The following is a 27,945-nucleotide window of genomic DNA, read 5'->3' as shown; positions in this document are numbered from 1 at the left end:
TCACTTACCACTTACAAAGCTGTACTTGAATACTACTGAGGTCTTGTTACATGCAGACATGGGTTGCTTCATTTGCCAAGGTGTTCAGAATAGAATTGAATATCGTGCAGTCATCAACGATTCTGCCTTCTCACCTCATTGTGGAAGGAACGTCATTGATGAAGCTGTCAAAGATAGGTGCGCCTCTTGCAGTGAGGTCCAGGGGTGAGAAGATTGATGATTTACAACCACAACTATTTTACTTTGTGTGAGGTATGATTACAAGCAGTGGATTGTATTCTGTTTGATGTCTATTGTATCAGTTTAACCAAGACACAATCAGTTTCACCTCTGGCATTCAGCTCCTTGATACAACCTTGGACCAGTGCAGTGATGAGATCTGGCCCAGAGTGGTTCTGGCAAAACCCAAACTGGCCATTTCCAAAGATACAAGATCCTAAAGATGTGGTCGTTTCATGAAAAAAGGACGAGAAGCATCTACAATTTCTTCATCATAAAGTACATTCCAAACCTCTTATGTCAAACATCATTTTAAATCATAGTTTGATCATAAGAATTTGATCATTCATTGCATCATCATCACCTGTTGAAAATAATGGTTAGTTCCCATACACCTCCACCCACAGCCTGGGTAGAGTGCACATAGAGGGGATGTTTCCAGGACAGTCTGGAATATGAAGGCACAGCCTCAGAAATGAGAGTCATCCCTTGAAAACTGAGATGCAAAGGAATTTCTTCAGCCAGAGGGTGGCGAATCTGTAGAATTTGATGCCACAGAGGGTAGCAAATGCTATGCCATTCGGTGTATTGATAGGCTTTTGAATGAGAAGGAGGTCAAGGGTTATGGGGAGAAGGCAGGAGAATGGGGTTGGGAAAAAACAGCTATGATTGAACTGCAAAACAGACTCAATAGGCTGAATGGCCTAATTATGCTCCTATATCTAATGGAATTCAACTATTATAATTACTTACATATAAAAAGTAAAGAAATAGTTGAGGTACAAGTGATATGAGTGGAGTACTCTTCACCATAGAAACAATCAAGCAGACGTGCTTTATCCTCTCCAAGCATGTTTCTGATAAAATGCTAGTGTTTGCCTAAATGGAAAGTTACTGTAAGTGAAATCCGCTTCACACAAAAAAGTCAATAAATGCCTAGGAAATAAAATTGAATAATGTGATAAGTAGGTATAAAACCAGTAAAAAGTAAATGCTATTAACAAAGCCCAAGGCAATTTAAAAATGAAACTCAGTAAAATCTAAAATGAAGAAAAATAGTTACAAAAAGGATGTTTGAGATCTAACAACCACAAAAGCCTGAATTATGGTCATCTCAATTGCTATAGATCTCAGCATTGGCACAGAAATATTGGTGGCATTTCACAAATTTTAGGCCTAGCAATCTCATTATCATCATGTGCCATGTTATATGATGTGGGCAATCACTGTCCTGATCAAGATTGCTTTTGGTGATTTTTTTCTACCAAAGTGGTTTGCCATTGCCTTCTTCTGGGTAGTGTCTTTACAAGACAAGCGACCCCAGCCATTATCAATACTCTTCAGAGACTGTCTGCCTTGTGCAGTAGATTGTGCTTCTAGCAAAATGCAAAGTAGTACAAGAGCAGAATTAAAATTAAAACTTCAAGGGAGGCAGGTTTTAGACTTAAAATTGTACTTGGATTCCTGATTATGCCCAAAGGTGAAATTCTACTCCCACTACATAGCCTGAAGACTCACAGATGCTGCTTTAATCCTGGTATGCAATACTAATCCTTTCATCCTTCATTCAAAGGTCTCATCCAGTCAATTGGCCAATACCCAAGATACTAATTTATTATTTTGCTAACTGATTGAGCTGCTGGCTTGCCTTGCTGTCGTTTCATAATTGTGGAAATATCTTCAATCACAATCAAGCTTCAAAATAAATAGAAATCTAGTAATTTTGATCTTACTGCTATATCAGCAAACAAAAAGAATAAAGATGCAAAAGCTATGCAAGCGGATCGCACATTCACAATATTAACCCCGTGGCATATAAACTGGGGTCCAGAGATTTTCAGCCATCTAAACAAACTAAATGTATTTCACTGTGCAGAACAAACGCAACCTCACCACCAACAACCCACACCCTCAAGCTGTTACACAAAGGGAAAATAGACACAGCACATATGCAAACTAACCTCGACCATACCAAAAATCAATGCCTTCTTGAAAGAATTATTAAGACGGTTTTCCAGAAGAGATTGTTGTTTTTTTGGTGTGGTTTTGCAACTCAAAGGGTGATTTCTGAAGACGAACCCATTTGAAAAGGAACATGTCCTTCAAAAAAGTTTGAACAGCCAAATTATTCCACTTATTTACTGATGAAAATTGAGCCAGCAATGAACATTTCCAAATAAATGTACCCAGCTTGCAGCTGGAATTGGGCTGCATGGATTTACCTTAGCTGGTTTACATTCAAAATAGAGAACAAATTCACACTGTGGTATCCAATGTTCTGAGCTATTAACCTTAAATCTGATTTTCCAGTTAAAATAACTTAATGTCAATGGCAATTGAAAATCACACTGCATCATTTCAAGATGATGGCTTTACTGGAACAAAATATACATTGCTATACTTCAGAATTACATTACAATGCCACAATGATCGAAGAGGCAATTCTGCAGGACTCCTTTCTTGGTGCTGTTTTCAAGACAGGAGGACGATTTGAAAATAAACCAGTTCCAACCACTAATTCTTTTACTCGTATTCCTTTATTCCTAACAAGGCTCTGTGCCACATGTGGAGCCCCACAAAATTCCCCTAGGATGTTCCATATTTTAACCCAAAATCATGCCACGTTAAAATCTGTTACTTACCAAGTCCCAGACAAGATACTCGAAGTCCTGATTTTCCCAGATTCCTTTAAATTAAAACAGTAAATTTTTTATGAATGAAAAGAAAATGACATATCTTGTTATCTTCTATACATTTTAAAAATAAAGAATTATTAAATTCAATCTTAAAGGAAAAATGTCAACTTTTAGTAGTGTCGGGAGAAGATCATATTAGTGATTTTATTATTAAATAAATACAATATTCTGGCTATTGTTCAAAGTTCAAAGTAGTTCAAAGTACAATTTATTATCAGAGTACATACATATCACCACATAAGTACACTGAGATTCTTTTTCCTGTGGGCATAATTAGTAAATCTATAGAATAGTAACTGTAAACAGGATCAATGAACAACAAACTGTGCAAATAAATAAATAGCAATAAATAATGAGAATGAAATAACATGAAATGAAAGAGCACGAAATAACAAAATAAAGAGTCCTTAAAATGAGATCATTGGTTTCGGGAACACCAGAAATAGAATGAGTGTAGCTATCCCCTTTTGTTCAAGAGCCTGATGGTTGAGGGGTAGTAACTGTTCTTGAACCTGGCGGTGTGAGTCCTGAGGCTCTTGTACCTTCTACCTGATGGCAGCAATGAGAAACGAGCATGGCCTGGGTGGTGAAGAACTTTGATGATGGATGCTGCTTTTCTTTGGCAACGTTTCATGTAGATGTACTCAGTGGTTGGGAGGACTTTACCCATGATCTACTGGGCTGAATCCCACTCAATTTTCCACTCAAAAGCATTGGTATTCCCATGCCAGGCTGTAATGCAGGCAGTCAGCGGATTTTCCACCACACATCTATAGAAGTTTGCCAAGGTTTTTGATGGCATGCCAAATCTCTGCAGACTCCTGAGGAAGTAGAGACACTGTCATGCTTTCTTCACAATAATATTTATATGATGGGTCCACAACAGATCCTCTGAGATAGTGACGCACAGGAATTTAAAGTTACTGACCCTCTCCACCTCTGATCCTCCAATGAGTACTGGCTCATGAACTTCTCGTTTCCCTCTCCTGAAGTCTACAATCAGTTCCTTGGTCTTATTGACATTGAGTGGGCAGTTGTTATTACATCACTCAGCCAAATTTTCAATCTCCCTCCTGTATGCTGATTCATCACCACCTTTGATACAGCCCACAGAAGTGGTGTCATCAGCAAACTTGTATATAGTGTTGGAGCTATACTTAGCCACACAGTCAATAGATAATAGACAATAGGTGCAGGAGTAGGCCATTCATCCCTTCGAGCCAGCACCACCATTCACTGTGATCATGGCTGATCATCCACAATCAGTACCCTTTTCCTGCCTTCTCCCCATATCCCTTCACTCCACTATCTTTAAGAGCTCTATCTAACTCTTTCTTGAAAGAATCCAGAGAATTGCCCTCCACTGCCTTCTGAGGCAGAGCATTCCACAGAACCACAACCCTCTGTGTGAAAAAGTTTTTCCTCAACTCCGTTCGAAATTGTCTACTCCTTATTCTTAAACTGTGGCCGCTGGTTCTGAACTCCCCCAACATCGGGAACATGTTTCCTGCCTCTAGCCTGTCCAATCTCTTAATAATCTCATATGTTTCAATCAGATCCCCTCTCATCCTTCTAAATTCCAGTGTATACAACCCCAGTCGCTCCAATCTTTCAACATATGACAGTCCCGCCATCCCGGGAATTAACCTCGTGAACCTACGCTGTACTCCCTCAATAGCTAGAATGTCCTTCCTCAAATTTAGAGACCAAAACTGTACACAATACTCCAGGTGTGGTCACATCAGGGTCCTGTACAGCTGCAGAAGGACCTCTTTGCTCCTATACTCAACTCCCCTTGTTATGAAGGCCAAAATGCCATTAGCTTTCTTCACTGCCTGCTGTACCTGCATGCTTACTTTCAGTGACTGATGAACAAGGACACCTAGATCTCATTGTACTTCCCCTTTTCCTAACTTGACACCATTCAGATAGTACTCTGCCTTCCTGTTCTTGCCACCAAAGTGGATAACCTCACATCTATCCACATTAAACTGCATCTGCCATGCATCTGCCCACTCACCCAACCTGTCCAAGTCACCCTGCATTCTCATTACATCCTCCTTACATTTCACACTGCCACCCAGCTTTGTGTCATCTGCAAATTTGCTAATGTTACTTTTAATCCCTTCATCTAAATCATTAATGTATATTGTAAATAGCTGTGGTCCCAGCACTGAGCCTTGCGGTACCTCACTAGTCACTGCCTGCCATTCTGAAAAGGACCCATTAATCCCTACTCTTTGTTTCCCGTCTGCCAACCAATTTTCTATCCATGTCAGAATCCTACCCCCAATACCATTTGCTCTAATTTTGCACACTAACTTCCTATGAGGGACCTTATCAAAGGTTTTCTGAAAGTCCAGGTACACTACATCCACTGGCTTTCCCATGTCCATTTTCATAGTTACGTTCTCAAAAACTTCCAGAAGATTAATCAAGCATGATTTCCCCTTCCTAAATCCATGCTGACTCAGACCTATCCCGCCACTGCTATCCAAATATGCCACTATTTCATCTTTTATAATTGATTCCAGCATCTTCCCCACCACTGATGTCAGACTAACTGATCTATAATCGCCTGTTTTCTCTCTCCCTCCTTTCTTAAAACGTGCGATAACATTAGCTACCCTCCAATCCACAGGAACTGATCCTGAATCTATAGAACATTGGAAAATGATTACCAATGCGTCCACGATTTCTAAAGCCACCTCCATAAGTATGCTGGGATGCAGACCATCAGGCCCTGGGGATTTATTACCCTTCAGTCCCATCAGTTTACCCAACACCATTTTCTGCCTGATGCGAATTTCCTTCAGTTCCTCCGTTACCCTAGGTCCTCTGGCCACTATTACGTCTGGGAGATTGTTTGTGTCTTCCCTAGTGAAGACAGATCCAAAGTACCTGTTCAGCTCGTCTGCCATTTCCTTGTTCCCAATAATAATTTCACCTGTTTCTGTCTTCAAGGGCCCAACTTTGGTCTTAACTAATTTTTTCCTCTTCACATACCTAAAGAAGCTTTTACTATCCTCCTTTATATTCTTGGCTGCTTACCTTCGTACCTCATCCTTTCCCCCTGTATTACCTTTTTAGTTATCTTCTGTTGCTCCTTAAAAGTCTCCCAATCCTCTGGCTTCCCACTCACCCTTGCTATGTTATACTTCCTCTCTTTTATTTTTATACTGTCCTTGACTTCCCTTGTCAGCCACGGTCGCCCCTTATTCCCCTTAGAATCCTTCTTCTTCTTTGGAATGAACAGATCCTGCACCTACTGTATTATTCCCAGAAATACCTGCCATTGTTGTTCCACTGTCATCCCTGCTAGGGTATCTTTCCAGTCAACTTTGGCCAGCTCCTCCCTCATGGCTCCATAATCCCCTTTGTTCAACTGTAATACTGACACTCCCGATCTTCCCTTTTCCCTCTCAAATTGTAGATTAAAACTTACCATATTATGGTCACTACCTCCTAATGGCTCCTTTACCTCGAATTCCCTTATCAAATCTGGCTCATTACACAACACTAAATCCAGAATTGCCTTCTCCCTGGTAGGCTCTAATACAAGCTGCTCTAAGAATCCATCTCTGAGGCATTCCACAAACTCCCTTTCTTGGGGTCCAGTACCAAACTGATTTTCCCAGTCTACCTGCATGTTGAAATCCCCCATAACAACCACAGAATTACGTTTGCAACATGCCAATTTTAACTCTTGATTTAACTTGCACCCTATATCCAGGCTACTGTTTGGGGGCCTTTAGATAACTCCCATCAGGGTCTTTTTGCCCTTACAGTTTCTCAGTTCTATCTATACTGACTCTACATCTCCTGATTCTATGTCCCCACTCGCAAGTAACTGAATTTCATTCCTCACCGACAAAGCCACCCCACCCCCTCTGCCAACCTGTCTGTCCTTTCGATAGGATGTATATCCCTGAATATTCATTTCCCAGCCCTGGTCCTCTTGCAGCCATGTCTCTGTTATTCCCACAACATCATACTTGCCAATTTCCAACTGAGCCTCAAGCTCATCCACTTTATTTCTTATACTCCGTGCATTCATATATAATACTTTTAATCCTTTTAAAGTAATTCTTTTACTCCCCTCACCTTTCACATCGATTCCTACTGCACTTGGCCATACTCTCAGATCCCTTCCTGAGCTTTCTGCCCCTTTAGTTCTGTTGTCTTTAACTTTTCTTATTCTCTCTTTCCCTTTAACTCCATTCTTATATTTCCAATTCATCCCCTCCCCCTCCCCACAGTCATAGGTGTAAAGCGAGTACAGCAGGTAACTAAGCACACATCGCTGTGGTGCTCCTGTGCTGATGGGGATTGTGGAGTTGCTTTTGCCAATCTGAACTGACTGGAGTCTGCAAGTGAGGAAATCCCAGATCCAATTGCACAAGGGGCTCGTAAGACACAGTCTTGGAGTTTACTGATTAGTTTTGAGGGGACGATTGTATTAAATCCTGAGCTGTAATTGATAAATAGCATCCTGGTGTATGCTTCTTTGCTGTCGAGATGTTCCAGGGTTGTGTGAAGATTCAATGAGATGGGACCTGCTGTAGACCTGTTGCTTCAGTAGGCAAATTGGAGCGGATCCAAGTCGCCACTCAAGACAGGAGCTGATATGCTTCAATACCTACTTCTCAAAACACTTCATCACTCTGAGTTTAAGTGCCACTGGGTGATAGCCAGTGAGGTGGCTAACCACACTCTTGAGCACACTCATCCAGAGCTGTCTTGGTAAAGTCTGCTATGGCCCTGGCTTAGTCATTCAGGGCCTCAGATGAGTTGTTGAACATGGCCCAGTCCACTGACTCAAGGCAATCCTATAACTGTTCCTCTGCCTCCTATGACCACCTTTCAGTTGTCTTGTCTCTGAAGCCTTGCTCTTTAAGGCTCTGTCTGTATGCAGGTGGCAGGTATACAGCCAAATGATCTGACTTGCCAAAATGCAGTCTCGGAAAAGAACGATAGGCATACCTTGTAGTAGTGATTTAGCGTGATGGGACATCTGGTGCAACAGGTTACGTGCTGGTGATAATTGGACAGGCTTTTCTTCAAAGGCCTGGTTAAAGTCACCTGGTTATAGTCAAAGATGCACAAGTTTGGCTTCAACTTGTTATGTTCAGTATAAAAATAAAATAAAGTATAAAAATAATAAACTCAGCAACGAAGGAGCCTACAGAAATGTAGCCACATGCATGTATGGTCAAATAAGAACAAAGAATTCAAACTAAAGGCAATGCCATGGAAAATCGGAGCTCATTTTATGAAGGAAAGATATATGCTGGAGTTGGGTCCAAGACAAAGACTTAAATTCCACTGCCTGTCACAACATTCTTGCATGATATGTAATCTATCTTGTTAAGCACACTGTGTATTAACAAGTCCCTGATTTCCTTCCAGATTCTCCCTAAGCTTGATCTACTCTGGCATGGATGCACCTAGAAAATCAGAAGGATATACAATGGCATGCAACACACATTTGAATACCACTTCTGCACAAATGGGCAGATTGAGCCACTCTTGCATAGAAGCCTATGTAACAAATATGAGACCTGTCTCAATAAGATGTAGAGTTGAGCGTGTCCATTAGCACGTTGCTTAGCTCAGAGTCAACTCTGGAAAACAACTGCAAAAGGAGCTTCTCTTCGTTAAGAACTTCACCTCTTGCTGCATTTCCCTCACCCTCAGATCTGATTCACAATCCTCAACAACAAATGCATCTCATTCATCCCCCTCTGAAACCAGTCCCAACTCTTAACTTCTTGGCATTCAAGATCAGTGATCCAACATTACCAGGTTCAGATCAGTGGGACTAAGCAGAAAAATGGTTCAGCACAGCCAAGAAGGGCCAAAAGGCCTGTTTCTGTGCTGTAATGTTCTATGGCTCTATGATCTATGGAAGGATATTTTAAGAGCGAAAAAACAATTCTGACAGAAGTTCGAGAAGGAATCTGATGCACATCAGATCTGACAGGGTTTGCAAGCCATTACTTCCTACAAGGCAAAATCTAACATCATGAATGGCTGTGATGCTTTACTCCCAGGTGAGCTAAATGTCTTTTATGTGTACTTTGAAAGGGCAAATAAAACTATACCTGTGTGAATCCCTGCAGCATCTGGCTACCCTGTAATATCTATCCCGGAGGTTGATGTTAGAACAACTTTCATTATGTTGAACCCTTGAGAGGCATCAGGCCCTAATGGTGTCCCTGGTAGGACACTGAAAACCTATGTCAACCAACTGGCAGGAGCGTTCAAGGACACCTTCAATCTCTCACTGCTGCAGTCAGAGGTTCCCACCTGCTTCAATCATACTGACAATCATACCAGTGCCCAAGAAGAACAAGGTGAGCTGCATCTATGACTATCGCTTAGTTGCACTCACAACTACTGTGATGAGGTGCTTCAACAGGTCTGACATGGCCAGAATCAACTTCTGCCAAAGCAAGAATCTGGACACATTACAAATTGCTTTTCACCACAATTGGCCTTGCATCACCTGAACAATAGCAATACCTTTGTCAGGCTGCTGTTTATTTATTACAGCTCAGTGTTGACTACAATTGTATCCTCAGTCCTAATCAGGAAGTTCCAAAATCTGGGCCTCTGAAACTAGATTCTTGGTTTCCACTTTGGGAGACCACAGTCAGTGCAGATCAGAACCAGAAATCTTTTCCTTGCTGACAATCAACACTGGTGCACCTCAGGGATACATGTTTAGCCCACTGCTCTATCCTCTCTACACCTATGACTGTATGGGCAGGCACAGCTCAAACGATATCTAGAAATCTGCAGATGCCACAACTATTGTTGGCAGAATTTCAGATGGTGATGAGGAGGAATACAGGTGTGAAGTAGATGAGCTGGATGAATGGTGTTGAAACAATAACCTTGCACTCAATATCAGCAAGACCAAGGAACTGATTGTGAACTTCTGGATGGGGAAATTGAGGGAACTCACACCAGTCCTGACCAAGAGGAAAGGATGAGTGAGCTGTTTCAAGTTCTAGGATGCCAACATCTCTAAGGACCTATCCTGGGCTCAACATATGGATGCAATTATAAAAAAAGTCACCACAGTTGTTATATTTTATTAGGAGTTTGAGATGACTTGGTATGTCACCACTGAATCTTGCAAATTCCTACAGATGTACTGTGGAGAGCATTCTAACTGGTTATAGAAGACATGGAAGCCTGAAAGCACACATTGCGTTTTAGAGACAGGTTCTTCCAAAAGGCCATCAGTTTTCTGGATGGACAATGACCAGCACATTTTTCCTTCTTTTTTGTTCTCTTATTTTATTTATATATATATTTCTTATAGTATTTTGTATTTTATTAGGTATTGCAATGTACTGTTGCTGCAAAACAACTTACTTCACTGTATTCCAGTGATATTAAATCTGATTCTGATTTCTCACAGAATGAAAGAAGAGTTTCTTGTAAACAAATTCTAAAGCAGAATTAATTCATTTGATAGGAAGCTTTGTAACTTTTAAGATACTCAGTACAAGAAGCATATCATGATGATCAGTAACACACTTCGATAGAGCTAAATTTTACACTGATTAGTTACATACTGTATATTACTGATGAACTCTTTTTGTCAGAACTAAAATATTAATGCAACATGTGAAGAATATGTTTAACATCAACCATAATTCACTCTGATCCTAAAAGAGATGGTTACAGCCAGGGTTAGATCATAACTTTAGTTTAGATGCATGTAAATAAAGAATTATCAAAGTTAATATCTAAAACTCCCAGTCTATTTATCCAGTGAGGGACCAATTTTAAAGTGTCCATGCTGAATGTAAATGCAGCAATGTTGTCCTGTGAACATTAGTTTATTTATCTTTGCTTACAGTGACTACTATCACTTTGACTATTGAAATGAATTATATGACCAAGCATTAACCCATTCAGTTGGAAACATGCGGAAGACCATGAATGCAATTTTCTGGAAGGCTGGATTGTGCATCTGTACTGGCATTTTCTGTTAAATTAACCAGTGACCAATAAGAGGCTTCCCAGAATGTGTTAAAATCAGCTAGATTCCAACTTTAACTGATGTGAACCCCCAAGTAAGCTCAGGCCTGCTGGTGGCCATTTGAAACAGCCCTGGGATCTGCCTGTATTTCAGGCTCCAAAATATGTGCAGGATAGTGCAGGTCAACCTCAAGCTTTCCCCATCAGCAAATCTCAGGGACACTGGTTTACTTCCTGCAGCTCACTGACGGCATTAGACTGAGCTCAGGGTCTATCGTAATGGCTAAGGTTTCTCAATACATAGTAGCATGGTGGCTTAATTCTCCCTGCCACTTACTGTAAACCTAAAGTAATATCAGATTCTGCATACTTAACCATGGAAGATTCACACTCTTTCTCTGGAGTGTACGCAAAAGATTTCCAAATAATTGTATACAAAATAAATTTAGTGTTCAGTCATTGAATCTCCTTAAACCTTGCACTAATTAACAAAATTAGCTGGGTAATTTTCATAATTGATCCTTACTTCCGGTCAAGGTGGTGTTGAGTTGTGTTGAGAGTTGAGGCTGTGGCTCAGATTTGGTCGTTTTTTTAGGTTCTTTGGGATGGCTTTGGGGAATGTGTGAGGTGTTAGGGGGTCAGTTTACGGTTTACAGAGAGGGATGAGAGAGAGTTAGAGGCCCTGGGCAGTAAATGAAGAGTCAGTGGCAGGAGCCATTGGTCAGAGTTCAGGTCGGCAGGCACTGAGAATGGAGACCAGCAGTCCCCAGGTTGGCGAGTCCCAGGGTCAGAGGTCCTTGTGGGTAGGAGACTTGAGGACTGGTGACCACACCCCCCACCCCAGGCAAGCGAGTCCCTCCGTCGAAGGTGCGTATGGGGTCTGGAGTTTGAGACCCAAAGGTCAAAGTCCCATGAGTAGTTAGTCCTGGGGTTGATACCCAGAGATCAGCAAAGCCTAGAGGTCAAAGCTGATGTTTGAAGTCCAGAGGGCAGTGTCTCTGGAGGTTGAAGCCTGAAGGTCAAGTACAGAACTTGGCGAGTCTAGAGGTCAAGGCCTGAAGGTCCAAGCCCCTGGGTCAGCTTGTCTCAAGATTAGAGACCTAATGTCTCTGAGAGTCTGAGAATCTCGGGCCAAGAACTGGAGGCTTGGAAGAAGGCTGTCCTGGGGTTGGAGGCCTGTTTATGTGTGTGAGTGGGTGGGTGGAGGAGAGGGTGGGAAGGGTCTTATTTTGTTGGGGGGGTGTTATTTTGTTCTCTTATTGTTGCTGCTTGTGTTGTTTTACTGAACGTTTTGGGCATGCGATGTTTTGGGCATACCAGAATGCGTGGCGACAGTTGTGGGCTGCCCCCAGCACATCCTTAGGTGCGTTGGTTGTTAATGCAAACGATGCACTTCACTGTTTCTTCCAACGTATGTACAATAAACAAATCTGAATCTGAACCCAACAAGTAAACCATTAAAACAAATTTCATGCTAGAAACCAACTGAAATCAATAGATTGAAAATAATTCAAATTTTATGTGGGATAATGAACAATCTGTTCTACAGTTCATCAGCCAAGCAGTGAAGCCCATTTTCAAATTGTGATGAAGTGCAAAAGAGGTGCATAATATTTGAAGATAAAAGATCAATTAAGAAAATATAGAGCCATTGTGAAACTTTAAGTTATGCATTTGAACCTTTGGGATTACTGTTTTCCATACTGGGGACAGCATGTTAGCATAGTAGTTAGCACAGTGCTTTACAATACAGGCGATCAGGGTTCAATTCCCACTGCTGCCTGTAAGGAGTTTGTACACTCTCCCCATAACCACGTGGGATTCCTCTGGGTGCTCTGGTTTCCTCCCACAGTCCAAGCAGTTGGTAGGTTAATTAGTTATTGTAAATTGTCGCATGATTAGGCTAGGATTAAATTGTGGGATTGTTGGGCGGCATGGCTCAAGGGGGCAGACGGCGCTATTCCGTGCTATATCGCAGTAAATAAACAAACAAATTAAATAAATAGCAAATAATGTATTAACATGCTCTCCTTTTTAATTCTTCAGTGTATTAATGGGAATTCTGTTTACAGCCTGTAAAACCCAAGGTCAAAGAAGAAATTGGCTAGAAATGTAAGGGCAGCTTCTATGCTAGAATTGGAAAAGTTATAAATTAGGTAGACTAGACATATACTGATAGTAAAAGAAACAAACTGCACAAATGTTATATAAGTCTGGAATAAAAAGCCAGTATGATCAAAAATTTCCAGATTATTTCAATAATCTGTCCGGATCCCCCAAGATCCTGAGGAAAAGAAATTTTCCATTCAATGGAATATGGTAAATGGATAAGGTATTGATTATACATTTGCTGCATTCCAGGGGTTCCCAACCTTTTTTATGCCATGAACAATATCATTAAACAAGGGATCCATGGACTCCAAGTTAGGAACCCCTGCTGAATTCCTTTGAAGAAGTACCAGGGCTGTCATACACAAAAGTTCTATGAGATATCTTAGAACATTCAACTGATCATATACTAGAAATATAAATCAAAGGCTAAAGAGTACATTTAACTAAAGAGGAAAAACACAAGAATTTCATAAACATATTAAACCAGTAATAAGAGTCAAGAAGAAACAAATCCAAAGAAATCAAACACGTTGAGAAGAAACCTTTTCAGTACTAAAACGATTTTCAAACAGCATTGAGTTATCATAGGGCTGCAAGCAACATGAATACTGATCAAACTAAATCAGAATTATGATTACTTTGTGAAGTTATTCACGAGCAGATCCAAAATACAAATAAAATCTTTATGATCGCCACTAGAAATGAGTAAGAGACAGCTTTAGAAAAGATGCTAACAGCTGAAACTGCCTTTTCATGGAATAACTTAAATCTCAGCAGATTTCTGATGGTTTTGGCAGCTTCAGCTTGCAATAATTATCAGAAGACCACAATTTCTCATTTGGAAGCTTGTTTATTTCAAACATTCTCCAGTTTTCAACAGACATTCAGTTATTTGAGCATCAGGAATGATGTAGCATATAAACAAAATTCAAAGCAATTTTGCTGACATGTTTATATGAATATTATTCTCCTGTTTATTTCAGGCACGGCAATTATCCCTTTGCAGAGTGTTCCCAACATTGCATTACATGTTCTTGTATATTCTGCCTTTACTAGAGAAATTCAAGACCAGAAGACCAGGAGTCATAGGAACAGAATTAGGCCATTCAATCTATTGAATGTGCTCCACCATTCTATTCTGGCTGATTTATTATCCCTGTCAACCTCATCCTCCTGCCTTCTCCTCATAATCTGACACCCTTACAAATCAACTTCCACTTTATTACAACCAATGACTTGGTCTCCACAGCCAGCTGTGGCAATGAATTACACAGATTCACCATCCCCTGGCTAAAGAAATTCTCATCTCTGTTCTAAAAAGACGTCCTTCTAGGCTGTGCCCTCTGGTCCTAGACTCCCCCACTATAGGAAACATCCTCTCCACATTCACTCTACCTAGGCCTTTTGATATTTGATAGGTTTCATTCAGATCCCCCCTCATTATTCTAAATTCCAGAGAGTATAGACCCTGAGCCATCAAACCCTTTCATTCCTGGAATCATTCTTGTGAACCTCCTCTGGACCCTCTCCAATGACAGGACTTCCCTTCTTAGACAAGGGGCTCAAAACTACTCACAATACTCCAAGTGTGGTCCGACCAATGCCTTATAAAGCCACAACATTACATCCTTGCTTTTCTATTCCAGTTCTCTCAAAATGGATGCTAAGATTGCATTTGCCTTCCTTACCATCGACTCAACCTACAAGTTAATCTTTAAGGAATCCAGCATGAGCAACTCTCAAGTCCTTCTGTACATCTGATTTTTGAATTTTCTCACCATTTACAAAATAGTCTACGCCTTTATTCCTTCCCTACACTATATTCAACCTGACACTTCTAATCTGTCCAAGTGCTGCTTCCTCAACATCACCTAACTCTCCACCTATCTTTATATTGTTTGCAAATTTGGCCACAAAGCTATCAATTCCATCATCCAAATTATTGACACATAACGTGAAAAGAAGCAGTCCCAAAACTGAACCCTGTGGGATTGCCCCTATTCACCGGCAGCCAACCAGAAAAGGCATCCTTTATTCCCAGTCTTTGCCTTCTGACAGTCAGCCAATCTTCTATCCATGCTAGTATCTTTCCTGTAATACCCTGGGCTCTTGTTTTGTTTAGCAGCCTTATGAGCGGCACCTTGTCTTCTGAAAATCCAAGTAAACAACATCCACAGACTCTCCTTTGTTCATCCTGCCTGTTATTTCCTCAAAGAATTCCAACGGATTTGTCAGTCAACATTTCCTCTTAAGGAAACCATGCTGACTTTGGCCTATTTTATCATGTGCCTCCAAGTACCCTGAAACCTCATGCTTAATAATGGACTCCAACATCTTCCCAACCACTATAGGTCAGTTAGCCGGACTTCAATTTCCTTTTTTTTTGTCTCCCTCCCTTCTAAAAGAGTGGCATGACATTTGCAATTTTTTCAGCCCTCCAGAACCATGCCAGAATCTAGTGAGCCTGGAAAGATCACTACTAATGCCTCCACAATCTGTTCAACTACTACTTTCAGATGCCTGGGGTGTAGTCCGTCTAATCCTGGCGACTTATCTACCTTCAGACCTTTCAGCTTCCCAAGCAACTTCTCCTTATAATAATGACTACACTTTTTTGCCCTCTGACACTGTTGAATTTCTGGCACACTGTTGGTGTCTTCCACAGTGAAGACTGATGCAAAATATTTAGTTTGTCTGCCATCTCTTTGTTCCCCCATTACTATCTCTCCAGCATCATTTTCCAGTGGTCAGATATCCACTCTCACTTCTCTCTTAATTTTTATATCTGTGAAAAATCTTTCATATTATTGGCTAGCTTACCTTCATATTTCATCCTTTCTCTCCTTTTTGCTTTTTCTTTAAGTTGTCTTCTGTTGGTTTTTCAAAAACTTCCAAATCCTTAGATTCTAATAATTTTTGCTATATTGTCAGCACTCTTTTGCTTCAAATCAGTGCTAACCATTCTATTTTTTTCCAGACTTTATTTGTTCATTCCCAGGATGTGAATAATGATGGAAGTATTGTTATTTGCCCAAATCCCAAAGCTTTAACCAGCACAATTCAGCTTTGCGTGTGTAAAAATGCAAACAGATGGTGTTCAAGTGATAACATTTTGGGAAGCTCATTCTAGAACCTTAAAGTCTGACGTGATCCTCAAATTGCTTGCAGCAGCGTTCAACGGTAATATTATGTTTATTCATGTGAAGTTAGTGTCTAAGGCTTATTGCGCATCTCTCAACAATTTCAGTGAAGTAGTATCAGAGACAATTTGCCCGCTTTACAATTCTAAAGTGCTGACAAAAGGTAAACATTAAATAGCTTGTAAACAGGCCAGCAGCTGTAATAGCTGATTTTTTTCTCTTCTTTACTCCCAATGCTCTTTTTGCAATGTAACTCTCCTCACACATAACGGAAAGTAGATCTAAGTAAGAAAGAATGGCAAAAGATCAAAGTTTCTTGTTCTTTAATTGACAGCATGCAGAACGTGCAGCATGATACAAAGAGCAACATGCAAGCCTAATCTCACAGCCATTATAGAGATGTGATTATGGGATAAAATGGACTGGGTCTTCAATATTCCAGATTACACAATGCACCAAAAGTAAAGGCAAAAAGAGAACAGAGGCAGGATAGCATTATTAATAAAGCAAGGTATCAATATAGAGCAGAATCATGATAAGGAATCTATGTTGAACATCAAGGCAAAGAATACATGGGTGGGAGCAACGTTTACTATCTCCAAAGTGTGGCCTCTTGATATGACAAAGTACAAACGGGGAAATATCAAAGGCACTTTCAGCTTTATTTGTCACTTGTACATCGAGACACACGGTGAAATGTGCCATTTGCATCAAGGATGTGCTGCGGGCAACCCACAGGTGCGGCCTTGCTTTCGGTACCCAGCAGAACTTAATCTGCAAATTGTCTGGATAAAGCACACTAACAAGGGTATCATGGAAAAAGAAGAAGAATTTGTAGGCTGCATCAGGGATTGCTTCCGAGGAGTAGTATATTACAGATCTTACCAAGGAACATGATATTGCAAGTTTGATAATGTGCAACAGAGAAACATTAATAAGCGATTTTGTGGTTACTGATACCCTGGGGAGTAGAATTTCAGAGACGGCCAAAGGGTGAACATCCCAGGTCCAAAACCAGTGGCTTCAGCTTCAATAAGGCCAATTACAATTGGTGAGTAGATGGGAAGTGGCAGATATTTAAACAGTAATTCATAATAGTCAGCCAAAGTATATTCCAACTAGAAAGGGGAACCACCCATGACTAACAAAAGAAAGTCAGTAGTGATGGCATCCATTAGTCTCGTGAGATCATGGATCTGCGCCTGGAAAGTCTTGCTTCAGTCTGCGTTAGAGCAGCATCTGTTGTGGCTGTAGGGACCCACGCGGGAGTGACAGTCTCAGCTGCATCGACTGCACTTGAAGGCGCTGTCCTCCAGTGTTGTCTTGGTGCTGTTTTTCTGACGAGTGCGCTTTTCTTCAGCAGCAAGCCTCAGCTTCTCTTCTCCTCTTTTTAGACCTCTGCATAGTTCCAGCCTTCAGTGACAGTGATCGCTTGCGATGTCCTCCCACCTCTCGACGTTCATTTTCAGTGACTGCATGTCTCTCTTGCAAACGTCTTTGAAATGAAAATGGGGTCACCCTTGTGCTCTCTTGCTGGAGGCCAGTTCCCCGTACAGCAGATCTTTCGGGATCCTCCTGTCTGACATGCAGTGTACCTGGCCCAGCCAGCGGAGATGGCGTTGTTGGAGCAGGGTGAAGAGGCTGGGTATCTGGGCGGGGGCCAGGACCTCATTGTTGGTGACTCGGTCAATCCACGTGATGTCCAGGATACGTCTCAGACTGCGAAGGTGGAAGGCGTTGAGACACCACTCTTGTTTGTAGTAGAGGCTCCAGGTCTCGCTGCCGTAAGGCAGTGTGCTGAGGACACAGGCCCTGTAGACTGCAACTTTGGTGTGCGTCATCAGTTTTCTGTTCTCCCAGACTCTCTTTGTCAGCCTGGCGAATGTTGAGGCTGCTCGTCCGATCCATGTGTTGATCTCGAGGTCTAGGGAGAGACTGTCTGTGATGGTGGAGCCAAGGTATGTAAACTCGTGGACTATCTCCTCTCCAGCTCGTAGTTGTTGTTGGTAATGGCAGGGGGGTGCTCAACACCTCGGTCCAACACATTGGTTTTCTTCAGGTTGATGGTCAAGCTGAAGTCATGGCAGGCTCTTGAGAAGTTGTCCATGAGGCCTTGCAGTTGCTCTTCAGAGTGTGTTGCCAGTGCCGCATTGTCTGCAAACAACATGTCCCTGATGAGTACTTCACGAACCTTGGTTTTTGCCCTCAGCCGGGACAGACTGAACAGCCTCCCATCCGATCTGGTGTGGAGGTAGACACCATCAGTTGATGTTCCAAAGGCGTGCTTCAGCATGACTGCGAAGAAGATGCCAAACAGGGTGGGGGCAAGCACACAGTCCTGTTTCACACCGCTGCGGATGTTGAAGGCCTCCGAAGAAGAGCCGTCAAACTGAACGACACCCTTCATGAATGTGTGGAATGACTGAACTATCCTGAGGAGCCTCGGGGGACAACCAATCCTGGCGAGGATTTTAAACAGGCCGTCTCTGCTCACAAGGTCGAAGGCCTTCGTGAGGTCAATGAAAGCGACGTAGAGTGGTTGTCTTTGCTCTCCGCATTTCTCTTGTAACTGTCAAAGGGAGAAGATCATGGTTGATTGTGGAGCGTTCTGACCTGAAACCGCACTGAGACTCGGGATATACCCTTTTGCCTATTTTCTGCAGTCTGTTCAGGTTAAAGAATATCAAGAATTATGTTAAATCATAAAATGGGGCATACAAGGTAACAAGGGCCGAATGACTGGGAAGTTCTCAGGAATTAGCAACAAAATATTAAAACAAGACTGATTTCGAGAGAGAACTTGCATGACACATCAAAACAAACAGTAAAAGTTTCTATGAATACATAAAAAGGAGTGTGACTAAAGTTAATGTGGAACCTCTAGCGCATGAGACTGGGGAACTAACTTCGGGAAAATGAAACAGACACTGTCAATATTGTAAGGAAACAGAAGGGCTAGTTTCAAAGAGCATGGAGAGTTTATCCCTCATGACTGGCATTACCAAAACTCATGAGAGTTGAGGCAGACAAACTGGTGCACCCAAGGAAATGGTTTCCAAGATAGTTATCTATTCATTCCAAGGATCCAGAAGTCTGGGAAAATAGCATGTTTGGCTCTCTTGATCAAGAAAAGAGGAAGACAAAAGGCAGGAAACTAAAAGCAGAGTTATCTTAACATCTATTTTTAGCAAGGTGCTAGAGTTAATGATCAGAAGAAGAAACAGCAAATCATTTCGGAAAACTGAATATAATCAAACCGGCTCAACGCCATTTCATAAAACTCAGATCATGTTAGATAAACCTGCTTGTGTTAAGAACCTAACAAGCAAATTTGATCGAGGGGAATCAGCAGATGCACTGCATTTGGAGTTCCAAAAGGCACTTGAAAAGATGCCACATTGGAGGCTGGTGCAAAAGTTAAGAGCTCATGATGCTGGAGGAAGTGCATTAGCATGGATAGAAAACTGTCTATCACAGAAATCCACAGTTGGAACAAATGAGTGCTTTTATTTAAACTTGGAAGGATATTGCTATTTGAATATCCCATGAATCTAATCTTAGTCCTTAGTTATATAGTGTTTATAGTGCCCCGTTCAAACTGTTATTTCTTCAGCAGTTTGAACGGGACATGACTGCGCAAGGGCATGGAGGTCGGCCAGTGAGAACAGCGGGAAGAGTTTAAAAAGAAGACAAATTTACAGAGTAGGCATCTGAGGAGCAGGCGACAGAGTAGTGGGAGATAGAGTACGAAGGCTTTGGCTCTATGGGGCTTTGGCAATAAAGGGTCGAGGTGAGGTAGGTTTAGAATGCAGACAGAAAGAATGTGTGTGAGGCCAGTTTTCTGTGCTCGGTGTCAGATGTGGGAGGTCCTGGAGACTCCCAGCCTCCCAGGCGGCCACATCTGCATAAGGTGCGTTGAGCTGCAGCTCCTTAGCTCATGAGGGAACTGGAGATGCAGTTCGATGACCTTCATTTGGTCAGGGAGAGTGAGGAGGTGATAGAGAGGACCTATAGGCAGGTAGTCACTCCAGGGCCTGGGGAGACAGATAAATGGGTAACAGTCAGGAGAGGGAAGGGCAAGAAGCAGGTGCTAGAGAGCACCGCAGTGGCTGTCCCCCTTAACAATAAGTGCTCCTGTTAGAGTACTGCTGGGGGAGATGGCCTACCTGGGGGAAGCAACAGTAGTCACACCTCTGGCACAGAGTCTGGCCCTGTGGCTCAGAAGGGCAAGGAAAGGAAGGGGATGGCAGCAGTGATAGGGGACTCTATAGTTAGGGGGTCAGACAGGTGATTCTGTGGACGCAGGAAAGAAACACGGATGGTAGTTTGCCTCCCAGGTGCCAGGGTCCGAGATGTTTCTGATTGCGTCCACGATATCTTGAAGTGGGAAGAACAGACAGAGGTTGTGGTACATATTGGTACCAACGACATAGATAGGACAAGGGAGAAGGTCCTGAAAGCAGACTACAGGGAGTGAGGAAGGAAGTTGAGAAGCAGGACCTCAAAGGTAGTAATCCCAGGATTACTGCTTGTGCCATATTACAGTGAGTATAGGAATTGAATGAGGTGGAGGATAAATACATGCCTGAGGGATTGGAGCACAGGGCAGGGATTCAGATTTCTGGATCACTGGGACCTCTTCTGGGGCAGGTGTAACCTGTACAAAAAGGACCATTTGCACTTGAATCCGAGGGGGACCAATATCCAGGGCTGAAATAGCTAGCATGAGAGGGCATAGTTTTACGGTGCTTGGAAGTAGGTACAGAGGAGATGTCAGGGGTAAGTTTCTTTTTTACGCAGAGAGTGGTGAGTGCGTGGAATGGGCTGCCAGCAGCGGTGGTGGAGGGAGAAACAATAGGGTCTTTTAAGAGACTCCTGGATGGTTACATGGAGGTTAGAAAAATAGAGGGCTATGGATAAGCCCAGGTAGTTCTAAGGTAAGGACACATTCAGTACAGCTTTGTGGGCCGAAGGGCCTGTATTGTGCTGTAGGTTTTCTATGTTTCTATGACCTGGAGGAAGGGGAAGAATGGAAGGAATTCAAGTTTATTAGTGACAGACACTAGGTGAAAGGGCTTGTTGCAATGATGATTTCGTAACTGCAATGGGATAGACAGATCAAATAAGTCGGTGAAAATTTAGGAAATCAAGTTTAACCTGGGAAGGTGCAGAATCATGCACTTAGTAAGAGGAATTAAATGGCAAATTATTAAAAAGAAAAGACTGTGAATGAGTGAAATACAGCTGACAGATGGGTGTTATTGTGAATAAATCACCAAAAGTTAATAGGTAGGTGCTGCAAGCAGTTAAGGGGTTAAACATATGGGTCTTCATTGTAAAGGGTGTGAGGACACCACACATGGAGTCCAGCATAGTTTTATTCCCTTATGTGAGAAAAGGTATTGTAGCCTTGCAGACAGTCCATAGAAAATTGACTAGGTTAATTCCTGGGATGAGAGAACTGCCCTCTCATGAGGGGCAAAACTGGCTGTGCCTGTATTCTTTGGAGTTTAGAATAAGTGTATATTAAAGAAAATCCTAAATGAACTTGACAAGATAGATGTCAATATGTTTTCATTGCTGGGTAAACGTCACAGGAGAAAACAGTCTCAAAATATGGAGACGGTCACTTAAAACTGAGGGAGGAGAAGCTGTTCAAATTTTCCACATCTCGGATATGCGGAGGTTAAATTAGAAGTATTCAAATTGGATATAGCTAAATTTCTGAAAGATCAGGGAATTGAGGACTATTGAGACCTGGCACAGAGGGGGAGTTCAAAGTTTAAAATTCAAAATGCATTTATTATCAAAGATTGTATAAATTATACAACCTTGAGGTTTGTTTGCCCTCTAGGATGCCACAAAGCAAGAAACTTGAAAGAACCCAATTTAAAAAAAATAAGACCAATCCCACAGTGCCCGTAGAGAAAGAGGAAAAATAAAACAAATTATATAAACAGTAGGAACGAGTATCAGTAGCAGCATTCCAAACCAAACTGAAGCTTAGCTAGATTTGCCATGAACATACTGAATGACATGGAAGGCATGCGTGGCCAGATGGCCTACTCCTGCTTTTATTTTCTTGTCCTCTTGTTTGTTACGATTGTCTTGACATTAATTTTACAGGATTTATGAAAACTTTTGCACTGAGTAGGTAATACTGAAACACCATTTAAAATTCCTAGATAATTCCCAGCTAATTTGAAATAAATTTGGGTCTCCAATTCAATTAAAAGTGAGTGCACATTTGCAGAACTGATTTACCCATTTTGCACATAATTTGTAATATATTTGCACCACATTACGGAAATCACAGAATGTCTAGATGGACAATATAATGGTACAACCGAGAACTGGGATTAAAATGCAGAATGATCTTTATTAACCATTCAGTACTTGGTTCAGGAAAGATTGTTAGACATTGGGGACAATTGCAAGATTGTCGTAGGGTAACCCAATCTCAAAGACTTTATGCTGTGGACTCAAAGTGCTGGTGTCCATAAAATTAATGTGTTTAATTAATATTACACTATTACTTCATATTCTGGAACTGCAAATATACTTGGAAAGATGTGAAGCCTCATTCAGGTTCAATTAAATATTACCCTGATGTAAAATTAGCTGTAAATTACACAATCCTATCAGGTCTAGTAGGTAAAAAAAGATGTTTAAAGTTATTTGGTATGACATTTTATAAGATAAATACAGTATTTCCATAGCTCAGCTGTTGAAATAATGATAACCTGTGTGGAACGTATGTTTTTCTCAATCCACCATACAGTCATAAATCATTGTTGAGTCTCAGAAATATTAACACAAATATTTCAGTTATTTTACACTGAACCCCAGAAAACACACATAATTAATTTGGGTGAGAAAATCTCCACATTTTATTAGTTTTGCAGTCTCCCCATAATATTTTCATTGATTCTCTTTGATCAACAACATTAAAATGATCCTAGACCTCAGTTATAGGAAAATTCAATATAATGTCTGCGTGTTTTATCCCAGAAGGAAATTTCAGAAGCTAACAATCAACTACTTTTGTTTTGCACAGACTTAAAAGGTTGAAAAGTGGTAAATTACTACCATAAATCATTACTGTGCATTTGTAACCATATATAAATATTTAATATCTTTTGCAGAAAGCTGATTATTTAACTTGAGTGAAGCCATTGTTATTCTAAACAATCTTTGAGGAATTTTAAAAGTTCTGGCACTGCACTTTATATGTTAGATGCCTTGTGCTGAATGAGCACTAAATCAGGGCCAGAGTCTGAAGCTGAAACAGGATTAGACAGTTTCTTTCCACACCTGGTAACTGCAGCAGTAGCTAACAACAAATGTTGAAAATTCTCAGCGGATCTGTGGAAAGGAAAATAGAGTGAACATTTCAAATTAAAGATACTTTATCAAAAAGGTCGATGGTCATTGTCTTTTGTGCTGACAGCAGTTGATTCTCATGGTAAAACAATTTGTGGTTTAAAAATAAAATGAAGAGTTCTATTCCTTTTGTAGCTAAAAAGCATTCCTTAGTGAGCAAGACATACTGTGAATTTATACAGAACTGACAATGGTTAAACAGGCCACAAATCCTGCTGTCACTTCATACAAGTCCAGAAATACTTATAAACTTTTAATGAAAAGCCAAGTGGACAACCTATAAAACAAAACTAAGTAAAATTCATCACTTTTAAAATACGACCAATACGGGGAAAAAAAAAGCAGAGGAAAAGGAAAGATGAGAAGTGCCACGACTTCAGTGAAGAAAATATCCTGCCTCAGTGACACAGTGGTAAGGAGACACCAGCTTCTCTGGTACAAGTGTTGTGGGCCATGACTTCCAATTGAATTGAATTGACTTTGATTGACATACATGAGGAGTAAAAATCTTTACGTTACATCTCCGTCTAAATGTGCAATGTGCAATCATAGTAACTTATAATAATTTATAATAAATAGAACAGTCAATGTAACATAGAAATACACTCAAATCAGCGTGAGTTAACAGTCTGATGATTAATACACCATGAAAAGTTAACCCGTCAGCAAAGCAGATGGCTGAGTTTTGTAGAACTGGCTGCACCCTATCAGTGCTGTACAAGTTGAATGACATTTAAAATATTAAGGTTAAGATTACTTAAAATTTTACTGATCCTCATTTATGAACAGGATGACTAGTGTTCTTTAAAATTCAAATATCAGAATAAATCTTAAGACTACAGGAATCTTAAGAGATCCTCTTTCCCTCTTGCAGACGGCTACTTAGTAGGAGCACATAACAAGATTGGTTTCCAAAATTCCTTGGCGCAGAGTCGGGGCAGTGACCAAAATTAATTTATACTCTCTCTTATCTACATTATATTTATTAGAATTAGGGTGTCAGATTGCATTTAGTAAATTATATGCCAATGCAATGCTCCAAACCAGCCTCTCTCTTACCAACAATCATATCTGGGTTATGATGCTCACAGACAGTTCACAGGCAAGTGGCGGTGCGGCCTATTTAATGACCAGCAAGGATGGAGGAGGACTGGTTACAAACACAATGGAATGCTCTTAACAAAATTGATGTCCCTCATATGTCATGAAATGCGAAAGGGCACATCAGAGGCTGGCCATCATATACTGACCTACTCACCAGTCATCTAAAAAAAATCATCAACTCAGCAGCATCTGGTACCCAACCATTACTGTTCTATTCACTCATGTAGGTTATGGACATGATTTAAATGCAAGATGGAGCACATCATCAGCTGAGGAGTTATGAATGGAACTTAATATTGCATAACAATGTTGAACATCACTACCTCTGATCTGACAGAGGGAGAATGGTCACTGATGAAAGAACTGAAGTTGGTGGGATACACAAAATTGTCTCTTAGACACTCCAGTGCTATTAACCTGGAGCTGGAATGATTTAGTTCCAAAAAGCACAATGACTTTCCTTTGTCCTATTGGAGTGTTTTCTCCTGGTTGCCCATTGACACAGCAGCACAAATGACAGAGTTAATAGAGCTGCTCCCTCACACACCAGAGACCCAGGTTCAGCCCTGGCCTCAAAAGTTGCTTCTACAGGGTTTGCATGCTTTCCCTGTGACCACCTGGGTTTTCTCTGGGTGCTTCAGACTCTTCCTGTGTCCCAAAGATGTGCAACTTGGCAGATTAATTGCCATTGTAAATTGGCCCCTGGTGTGCAGGTGGACGCTAGAACTTGGGAAATTGATAAGAATGAGGGAAGATCAGAAATAGTGAGGTTAATTTAGGATAAGTATTCAAAGGGTGAAGGATGGTCGGCGTGGACGCAGTTGAATATAGGGTCTGCTTCCGTGTACTCTCTCTTTCTCTCTATGGCTCCATGTCATTTTAATATCTTGATAAAAATGACATGGAGCCTTAAATTCAGGCTTGATATCAATCACTGTCAATCTCACCACAGGTCTGGAATCAGCTCTTCAGTTCTTGTTTGGGCCAAGGCTGTGATGTGGTTGAGAGCAGAGTGATCCTGGCAAAACCCAAGCTGAGCAGATTGGTGCTGAGAATGTACTGCTAGACAGCATTGTTCAAAATGCCTTCCATCAGCTTGCTGCTTGACTAAACAGTAATGAGCGACTTGTTTTTTTTTCATATTGTTAGGTAGAAGCCAATTTTATGAAACAGCTTGGCTAGGTGGCCAAAACAAAACTTCAGCATCTTTGTCCAGTCCTAAACCATTCGCTGTATCCAGTACTTTCAGAAGTTTCTTAATGTTATATGGACTGAAGCAAATTGACGAATTACCTTAAAGAGCTACAGAGAAAATAGGCCCTGGTGCCCAACTGGTCCATGCCAACCAAGATGCCTCATTCAAGGTAGTTCCATTTACCAGCATTTCACCTCTAACCTTCTAAACATTTCCACTGACCTGTCTTTTAAGGTAAGTTCTTGATTAGTAAGGGTGTCAAAGGTTATGGGGAGAAGGCAGGAGAATGGGGTTGAGGAGGATAATAAATCAGCCATGATGGATTGGCAGAGCAGACTTAATGGGCCAAATGACCTAATTTCTGCTTCTCTGACTTATGGTCTTAACTTGTTTTTTTCTTCTGCAGATGCTGTCTGACGTCTAGACAGCCTTTATCTCACTCAGTTGCTTGGTGGATAAATTGCTGACTCTTTAGAACAGCTCATTTATTTTAGTGGCCATTCCTCAATTCTAAATTGCATGTAATTTGATAAAACCTTCATTTGCAAAAATATTACTGTTAAAGATCTGAGATGACTCTACAAATTCTGCAACCATATGGTATTTTTAATTAAAATCAGCACAATTTTCAGAAGTAGCACATAGTATGAATTTGAAGAACAAATTACTTCTAGCAGGATAGCTTTAGCCAGTTGAAATGTGCCAAAAATTATTATTTTTACTAAGTTTTATTCACCCTCATTTTAAACTCTGTAACAAACCAATGCAACCTGCAGTGTTTCAAGATATAATTTGTTTACATAAGTACTTTGCTTTAAAAGATACTCATTGAAATATTTAAACATGAAAACCTGTTCCAACTGAATTAAAAACAAAAATGGACTTAATCAGAAATATAAGCATTTTCATTAGAGTTGAGTTAAGCATCAATTGATTTTAAATTACCCCGAAGTTGCTTCTGAACATCATACAGTTCAGGGTTCAGGGGTCAGTTTCTTCGTAAATCTTAAAAATATGCTTTCCAGAAGTTTTTAAAATCCGTCATTTTGTGTTTTGCTCAAGGATGCGAAATAGCTTCTAAACCATTTTCGAAGTCTCACAAACAAATGCTACTTGCAGAAACTTGCATCTAATGATTTATTGGATTTTAGGTCATGGCAGGTTTTGCGCTGTGCCAGATCCAGCCGCATCTTTTATTAAACCAGGACAAAGGATTACAGCAGCATTTATTACTAAGTTCTTCATCTCTATCTGTACACTGACTGAATCTTTAAATTACTCATTAAAAAGTTACTGTGTCATTCAGGGTTAAAAAAGTCTGTATTTTGTTTCAGGCATGTCTTACAAAAAGAGTGCGAATGCCTACTCTACATTTGAGAACTTCTGATGCATCCTTTAAACTAATTTTAAAAATTAAAATTTAATATGAACCCTTCTAGTTAATCAGTTATTTTCTAATAAAATCAGACCTTCTTACACCAAGTAAAATAACACTCTATATAATAATGCTAAAATTAATGTGATTTCTTATGACTAGTTTAAAGATTGCATTGCAAAGGAAAATCATCGAATATTTCATTGCTGTATTGCATTGGAGACGTGTTTTAATGAGGTATGAAGCCCTAAAAAAATACATTTCTGGCTCTACTAATGGTAAGTTCCTTCAGGTTTCACACCCAAACACTCTGGGTGATAACAAAGTCTGGGAGGCTGTTTTACTGCCAAGGCAAACATTGCGAGAGGCTTTGCTGCCGTTTGCTGTCAGAAAATACAAGTGAAACTGCAGTGATATTTCATACTCCCAACATACAGAAAGATCCAGACTGGACATCAGCTGCATAGATCAATTCCAATTGTTTGGGGGCCTCTACTGGAACTGCAGTGTCTCCCCACCCACTCATTGATCATCTTCCCCTTCTGACATTTAGAGTGGCATTTGCAATTTATAGATTACCTTGGAAAATTATGATTGAGCATTGAGGCAACTTGAAAAAACACATTTGTTAAATTCAGATATTTATTGCCTTGCCTCTAGCTCACTGAAGATGTCCAGAAGTATTGTGTTCATGAATTAATCCATTTTCCATTAAAAAAATAA

At 40.7% G+C, this 27,945-nt stretch overlaps 1 protein-coding gene across 3 annotated transcripts in view; it reads right to left on the bottom strand.

Moving 5' to 3' along the window:
* Nucleotides 1-27,945, bottom strand: part of kcnab1a (potassium voltage-gated channel subfamily A regulatory beta subunit 1a) — a 322,363-nt gene that overhangs the window by 116,934 nt on the left and 177,484 nt on the right. For all 3 annotated transcript variants that reach the window (XM_063045804.1, XM_063045805.1, XM_063045803.1), the window contains exon 2: nucleotides 2,862-2,905. In XM_063045804.1, the coding sequence (XP_062901874.1) occupies nucleotides 2,862-2,905 (44 nt within the window). The remainder of the gene's footprint in view (nucleotides 1-2,861; nucleotides 2,906-27,945) is intronic.

The sequence above is a fragment of the Mobula hypostoma genome, chromosome 4 (genome assembly GCF_963921235.1).
Source record: "Mobula hypostoma chromosome 4, sMobHyp1.1, whole genome shotgun sequence".
Classification (NCBI taxonomy): Eukaryota; Metazoa; Chordata; class Chondrichthyes; order Myliobatiformes; family Myliobatidae; genus Mobula; species Mobula hypostoma.
This window is presented reverse-complemented; position numbering and strand designations above follow the sequence as displayed.